This window comes from Mastacembelus armatus, chromosome 21, assembly GCF_900324485.2.
Source record: "Mastacembelus armatus chromosome 21, fMasArm1.2, whole genome shotgun sequence".
NCBI lineage: Eukaryota > Metazoa > Chordata > Actinopteri > Synbranchiformes > Mastacembelidae > Mastacembelus > Mastacembelus armatus.
In genome coordinates, this window is record NC_046653.1 from 4,175,199 (window position 1) to 4,183,629 (window position 8,431).

Consider the following 8,431-nt stretch of genomic DNA (forward strand, 5'->3'; position numbering starts at 1 on the left):
CTTTTCACTGGTTAAAACTTCTACATGAATTATGTGATTAAGCTCTTTTTATTAAAGACAGAATATTACATAACTATTCTATTATTATAACTATAACTAAAAAAAAAAAATTCCCTTCTCACCCCTATGGGTGGTTGTGTGTCTTCCTCAATCTCGGGTCCTCTACCGGAGTCCTTCTCATGTTACTACCCTGCCACTGAGAGTACACTTTAGACGGTCCAGTGGAGAACATCCTGTTTATTCTCCTTGCTTCTATTTCTCTGGTGTACCTCTTCAGGCGTATGGCCAGGACTGTGAGTTGTTGTTTGGCAGTCTCCAGGGCCTCTGGTATGGACAGCTTGTTGTACTTCTTACCCAACTTCATCCCACTTCTCTGTAGTTCTGATAGTTGGCTAACTTCTCTCTGTGTTGCCCTTATTTTTGACTCTAACCTCCTTCTCCATGCAGGGTACTGCTCCTTGGTGGTGGTGTGGTCTCAGTGATGGTCACAGTAGGGATTGTTTGTAATGCTGCATTCACATCTTCTAGTAAACTTTCAGAGGGCACATCACTTATTCTTGGTAACCGGCTACAGAGGTTCCAAGTGTCCATCTTACTCACAATCTTCACTCTCTTTTAATGGGGCTTGTTACCCAATCTTGGGTGGGGATGGTATTGTTTCCCCCCTGACCTTGCGTCCTGGCTCCCCCTTGCCGTAGCATTTGTATTGTATCTCTTCGATCTCCAGTTGTGATAGCAGTTAGCATTTGCGGATGTTGGAACATTGAGCTACTAGTTATTTTGGCCCTAGTCTAGATGGTGGGTTTCGAAGTTTCCATAGGTCCCACATCCTCTTCATGTAACCCCTATCACTGGGGTTACTCATGTAGTAGCATTCCCACAGTTCTCTATTCTCAGCCCTCGTGTTCCAGTAGCCCATTTCTCATCAGGTTGCCCAGGTCCCCTAGCACCTGATGCGGACCTTGTTGACCCGGGCGACGTCTGAGCCAGTGTGACTCCTCTATTTCTATCGCTCATTTGTAATGAGGTAGGCTAGTAGCATTAAGGACCTTGCCTAAGGGCCCACACTGGTGATGCCCTGGTTGGGATTCAAACCCCCGATCCTTTGATCTTTAACCACTGAGCTATCCAATCATATATATATATATAAACAGTATAACTATTATCCTCATCCTGTCCAGGGTGTACCCCTACCTTTCACCCAAAGAAAACTGGGATAGGGTCCAACAGATCTCTGTGACCCTAAACAGGAATACGGGGGTATAGATAATGGATGGATGGATGGATGTTATCCTCATTTACATTATTACTAGTCTCCTCTGTAGCAATACAGTGTGTTTGTGATAAAAAAAATTAACTAAAGCATATTGCAGGAACAGAAAAATAACTTAATAAATTAGAACTAACCACAATCAGTCTAAAAGGAACTTTAAAAATGCATTCATGTTTAATATTACAAGAGTATATGTCTAACATGTTGGTAGTTTGTATATGAAATGTTTAATGGGAGCTGCAGTTTACACTTAAGCTCTGCACAAAGTTGAAGCATCATTTGTTACTGAAGCACTGAAAAGGTTTGAAGTCTTTTTCAAGTGTAGGAGCCAAAAGCAGTAGAAATTTAAGTGTAATCACTGTGTATAATTAAAACTTTGGTGTTGGTATGAAAACACTGGAGTGATAGAGAAAGTGTTGAAAGTAGCTACAAACCGAGTTAAAATGTAAGTAAGTAATGTAAGTGACCTGTCCAATGCATTGGATGAAAAAGCTAAAAGAAATTGGTAGGTATATATACGTTGGCGACCAAGGTTAATCCAACGCAGTTGAAACTAATCCAAATAATGAAACAGAAAGCTACCCAAAGTCAAAACCCAGCAGGTCACAAACCAGGAAACCAAAATAAAAGTCCATACCAGAAACATAAATATCTCACTATAACAAAAAAGAAGCAGTGTACTGAGCTAAGGTGTTAGAGCTGAAATTGAATCCACTGATTTGTACAGGCTGAACACTGAAATAAAATGTTGAAATGTGAGTATAAAGATGAAAAACAGGTGAACTGTCAATTTAAGATTAGGGCCTTAAAACTCTTAAAGTTTCATTGTGTGATGTTTGGAAAGATCTGTTATCAGAAATGGAAAATAGTATTCACAAATATGCTGTCCTTAATGTGTAATCACCAGAAAATACCAACTGTTGATTCTCAGAATGAGCCCTTTAAATCCACATGGGGAGCTGGTCCACTTTCCATGTTGTGATGCCATGTTTCTAGAGTAGCCCAGAATGGACAAACCAAACACTGGCTCTAGACAGGGAATCACATTTTGTTTTAAAGGTCATGGCTACTGTACCACTCCTCGTGCCTGGAATAGGAGGGTGCTCAGATAGTTGCCTTCTGCAATCTCACTGCTAGATGTCGCTAAATCTTTCACGTTACACACAGCCACATTTAAATGATCAGTTTAGTATAAATGTAGCAATGAAAGCAGTTAAAATTTCCAATGAAATTGAAGTGCGAAAAACTGCTGCAGTATGTGTATTGTAAATTGCTGAAGTGTCAAGAGTTGAAGAGGGACAGGAGAACAATGTCACCCAGACCAGGGCTGTAAATTCTACACCATATGTGTAATTTGAGAATGTCTGAAGAGAGTCTAACAATTGACCTCAATTTACTGAAAATGTGTGAAAGATATGTAAAAGTTCACCTAGTATGATAACTGTTAGGTAAATTCTTTCAACAAATAGACTCAGAGAACAAACTTCAGTAGGCTATATAAAAGTTTTACTTGTACTTGAGTAATGGTCATACAGCACCATGGTACAGCATGAGTGACTGACTGGTAACACATAAGCACATCTTTTTAATCGTAAGACACAGAATGAGGTCATAAAAAACAAGAATCAAGAGGCACTCTCAGCTTCAAAATATATAGACTATAATGTGATGAGGTCCTGAGAAGAGAAAAAGTATTCTCATTTCCCACTTTTACTAAACCTCAGCTGATAACACATATCAGCTCTTGCTATTTTCCATTTATTGCTTGCAGTAAAAACCAACAAATGTAGCCATTTACAACCACGTAATTTTCTGACTTTGTGTTCCTTCATGTATTTGGTATATTTCCTCTTAAGCTGTCTTCATGATATCAGTGGTGATTTTAGGGTGTGAATAAAAACTGAGAACGATCTCAAGTGTCAGCCATAACAGCTCGACAGGTAAAATTAGAGATAAGAAGATGAGATGAGAAATTTCACAGTTTCCAATGGATTACTCAACACCTTCTGGGACCTCCACTAATATTTGCAGTGTATAAGACATGGGAGGATGCACAATTTAGACGAATATGTAGTTCACTGAGCAGCACGGTGGCTTGGTGGTTAGCACGGTTGCCTCACAGCAACCTCTCAGGGACCTTTCTATGTGGAGTTTGTATGTTCTCCGCGTTCTCTTGCGTGGGTTTTCTCCAGGTACCTCGCTGCAGCACATCGCTGCTACTAAGCAGGTTCGCCCACAATGTCAGGGGTTTAACGTCCTTTTATTTTAATGTTCTGTGGCCTGCTTTCCAGCAGAATCGTGGGTCCAGCTGCTGTGTCATCTCGCTCCATCTCTATCAGATCCCACCACGTCTGCCTCATGCTTCCTCCTATATGAAGAGGCCTGTCATTAAACTTAATCTGCCCCAGCTGAGCCCAATTTCCCCATGCCCCAGCCGCTGCCCCTCAGCTCCCCCTGCATTCTTGCAGCGAACACACCCCACTACCACATACTCCCACCGCCCAACTTAGGCCGGGGAGCCCACCGGCCATGCCAACTCCCCTCTCCCCGCGAGCGAGAGAACCGTGAACTTAAAGGGCTGCAAAGCCAGATATCAACGGGTGATCCGGGTGCGGTGGAGCCATTGGAGTGGGGCGTGAATGTTTTTTTCCCTGGACTCTAGCGATAAGGGAATCTGTCAGTAGCCGTTTTTTGTTTGTGTACCGGCATCTGTAGAGCTGTGATCGCAATGTACAGCCCGGGGTTGTGTCTACATGATGGTGAATGAGGTTCGTGAAGCCCGACAGGGGGGAGAACACATCACCAAAATGCTCCTGCAAGTGGGCCACATCTGCTCTCTGGGAGGGCGAGAGATGGCCGTCGGAGAGGGATTGGTGGTTTTTGGAACTTCCGGCCCCAGCTCATCTCTCTCATGTACCACGCTCACTATAGACGCAGGCACCGCCTCTCTCCATGTTTTCAGGAGGTTGAGGTGGTAAATCTGGGTCGCCCCGCCCCTGTTGGACCGCAATACCTTATAGTTGACGTCCCCCACTCACCGTGTGAGCGTAAAGGATGCTTGGCGAGTAATTTAGAGCTACAGGAAGGGAGTAATACAAACACCTTATCTCCCGGTGTAAATTGCCATAGCTTCGCCCCTCTGTCATATAGGCGTTTATGACGTCCCAGAGTGTGATAATTGTCTGAGTGAATGGAGTTTTGCTCTCAGGTCCAAGATGTATTTTGCTGGTGCTTGGACCATTCTCCCAGCTTTTCTTAATAAGGTCCAAAACACCACGCGGTTTTTCATCCAAACAGTAGTTCAAAGGGAGAGGCCTGGCATACCTCCCGCACTGCAAACAGCAGAGGGTCCAGCCATTTATCCCAATTACGTTACGTGGATTTCAGGGTTTTGTTTGTCCGTTCCATTAGCCCGTCTGTTTGGGGGTGGTATACACTAGTCCGAACAGAACTGATACCCAATAACTCTTAAAGTTTCCTGAGTGTGCAGGACATGAACGACGTGCCCTGGTCCGTCAGGATCTCTTTTGGGATCCCGACAGGGGAGATGACCTGAAACAGAGGCTGTGCAATGCTCTTCGCCAAAATGCTGCGCAATGGCACTGCCTCGTGATACCTGGTTGCGTAGTCCACGAAGACTAACACAAACCGGTACCCTTGTGCGCTCCAGTGGAATGTCCCGATTAAGTCCATTCCGCCAGGCTCGAACAGCAGCTCCACTAGTGGAAGTGGCTGCAGGGGCGCTCTCGAAAAGGCCGCTGGATTGACCAGCTGACATGTCGGGCATGTCCTCCTGAATGCCTGGCCAATAGAATCGGTCCATAATCCGGTGGAGCATTTTTTGAATACCCCATGTGACTGGAAAACCACTTCCTGTCGGCTCTTTGCCACCACCAATTGGGTGCTCTCAGAATTTGTTTGAGCGTCACGACTCACCCTATACAGCCTATCCCTAATAATAGAAACGTGTGCTTCAGGGCGCACCATGTGACCATCACTTTTTATCACTTGGTCAAATGCTGAGCGTAGAGTGTCATCCCAGGATTGCTCGAGGGGGAAGGCCCCCCCATTCCCCCTCCCTTCTGCACTCCCCGGACAACCTTGTGTCACCATGAAGCGCAGTGCCCACCCCTCCTATGTCTACCTGTTGTGAACACACCCCCACACAGAGTTCTACCAGTTTGTTGAACAGTGGCCAATCAGTCCCCAGAATTAGAGGGTGTGTAAGGCCGGTACTAACCGCTGCCTTAAATCTATGGTTTTTTCCCCTGTATCTAATTTCCACTGGTATCACCATATATTTGTGAATGTCCCCATGTACACACCTTGTTTTCACCCATTGCGTCTCTACCAGTGCTCCGGGTCGAACCAGCTTCTGGTGGATTAAGGTCTGCGAGCAGCCCGAATCCACTATGGCCTGGTATGTACCCCCTTTCATCCTTATCGGTATGCTGTACGTCCCTGCCGGATCGGAGGAGGAGGCTGCCATGCTGACCGCCCGGACCACTTGTCCCACCTCCATTAGCGGGCAATCCCATCATAGGTGGCCAGGTCACCCACACCGCCAACACTCCATTTGCATTTGAGGAGCTGTCTGAGCGGGGGGAACGGCCATCGCCAGATGACTCGGCTGGGGAGAGAGAAGAGGGTTAGCTGTGAGGTCGGTCCGGCTAGCTACGGCCAGTGGTGGTGGTGTCCCTGAAGCGGGAAAGCATCGTGCCGGGTCGTTCCGTTTCAGGTTTCCGTGGGGGGTGGACATCCAGGAAGTCCTTGGCCAATGTGATAGCCACCCCCAGGGATTTCAGCCAGTGGTGCCAGTCCGGCGTTGCCGGCAATGAACTGCTCACAGACCACCGCATGTCCTGCTCCCCCTTGCTCTCGCCTGGATTCAGCCACCGAGTCCCGGCATCTCTCAGGCGCTGGGCATACACAAACGGTCTGCCGGTTGGTCCCAGTGCGTCCTGGTAATAGTCCTCCGACGAGAACCCCATCCTGTCCAGTATGGCTCGGTGAAGGACAGCAAAGTCTCCCCGTGTTACTGCCACTGCCTGAACTTCCCCAGTAAGTAGTGGCAATAAGTGCACCGCCCATTACGCCTTCTTCGGTTTCCTTCCACAGTCCAAAAACATGTATGTCAGGTTGATTGGTGACTCTAAATTGCCCATAGGAGTGAGTGTGAGTGTGTGAGGTTGTTTGTCTCTATGTGGCCCTGTGATGGACTGGTGACCTGTCCAGGGTGTACCCCTGCCTTCCACCCAAAGAGAGCTGGGATAGGCTCCAGCAGATCCATGTGACCCTAACTAGGAACAAGTATAGGTATAGATAATGGATGGATGATATTTAGGTAAAGATAATGGATGGCTGGATGGATGGATGTAGTTCACTAGATGTTACTATGTGTGAATCAGTTGTGCTCAGGTGGGGACAGGAGTGAAACATTACAAGGGTTATTGGAAGTTCATGTGCTCATATCTAAGTTTCTTTGAGATTAAATGTCAGCCAAATGTTAAAGCCTCCCTCCAGTGATCTCACAAACAACTGTGACATGTTCCAACAGCTTTTTCCAGTAAATCAATGCTTTATAGGGAAAATAGGAAAAAATGATATTGCCACTTAAATTGGTCACAGCTCATAGTCTTCCTTTAAATTTCCAGTCTCTCTAAACAAACTGCATTGTGATGTGGATTAAAGCTGGTGGAGATAAGTCAACTTTTCTGAGATGGATGCTTTCACAGGAGCTTTGAAAATTGAATGCAGTCACTGAAATGGCTCTAAATATAGTTTTAAAGCGCTCTGGGGTTTTACTTTCACCCACCACCTTTCCTTTCTGCACAGATTCACTGTAAAAAGGATAGGTCAGGAGTCTGTCAATCTTAAAATTTTTATTCAACAAAAAATGGATCATTCCATAGGGACAGATGGGTGTACAGAAATGATCTTACCAACTGTTTACCAGCGAATGTGTAAGGATCACATCAGAAACTAAAACTGCTGCATACTGTATTGAAGTGTCTGAAGAGTAAAATGCCCCAGCTAATTACAGAAAATTGCACCATAATAGGAACAGATGTTGTTGTGGGCCATAACTGAAGGTTCTAATGTATCTCACTATCCAGACCAGGTCACCTGTGTCTGTGAACATCAGATTTTATCATTATTATCAGGTTGGAGTGCATTTTATTGGATCCTGGCTGGTTATTTAATGCTCTTCAGCTGATATAGTTCAAAGCTTTAATTGTGCCCATACTGAGTCCATACTGTAAATTAAACTGAAACTCACTGTGGTTCCAAGTGAAAAGAGAAGTAATGCCCACTGAGAATTAAAGCAAGAATTAACGGCTGTATTTTTACTCTTTTGTGGACTAATTGTACCACACTGAATGCAAGAAGTGACAATTATATGCATATCTTCTGAAGCGGGAGTGTTTTACAGGCACAGAAGACAGCTCAGCATAATGACTTAGCTACATTAGCCCAAAGAGATGTTGAAAATGAAGTTTCCCTTTAAATTGAAATCCCCTTGGTGAAAGAATAGATCCTATTTATCTTCAATTACAAACAACCATCCGACAGCTTTTGTCTTTGTTCTTCCTCTCTCACATACACCAACACACACTTACATCATCTAATCCTGTAATCATCGACCTAATGCATCCGTTTCTGTCCTATTTCAGGGATATACTACCGTAAATCCTGTGCTTCATCAGGAGCTTGTCTTATTGCTTCTTCTGGCTACCAGCAGTTCTGCACTGGCAAACTCAACTCAGTGTGCATCACCTGCTGTAACACACCACTGTGTAATGGACCACGCCAGAAGAAACGACCCCAGTCATCCACTGCAATTACCCTGGCCTCACCACAACTCCCTGTGTTCTCTCTCTACATCCTCTTTCTACTGTGCTCCACCCTGTGCTGACACACTGAGTTAAGATGGGTATTGATAATGTTCTACTAATGACAATGGAGACAGGGGCCGGAACTGTGTAAGTTGGGACACAGTACTTTGAAATGTATATTCTATGAGTGCATAGTATTTGCTTTATTTGCTCCCCTGCTTTTGTCACACCTTGCCTCCAGTTTTTAGTTGTAGTTTAATAACTACACAGCAATGAGAACTTTTATCACATGTCACATCACAAACAGGATCCTAGCGTAGCA

The 8,431-nt window shown here is 45.0% G+C and overlaps 1 protein-coding gene across 1 annotated transcript in view; it reads left to right on the plus strand.

Moving 5' to 3' along the window:
* LOC113123745 (ly6/PLAUR domain-containing protein 1-like) overlaps window positions 1–8,189 on the plus strand; it is a 28,915-nt gene extending 20,726 nt beyond the window's left edge. Inside the window, exon 3 of the mRNA XM_026296000.1 lies at window positions 7,948–8,189. Within this exon, the coding sequence (XP_026151785.1) occupies window positions 7,948–8,189 (242 nt within the window). The remainder of the gene's footprint in view (window positions 1–7,947) is intronic.
* Window positions 8,190–8,431: the final 242 nt, after the last annotated feature.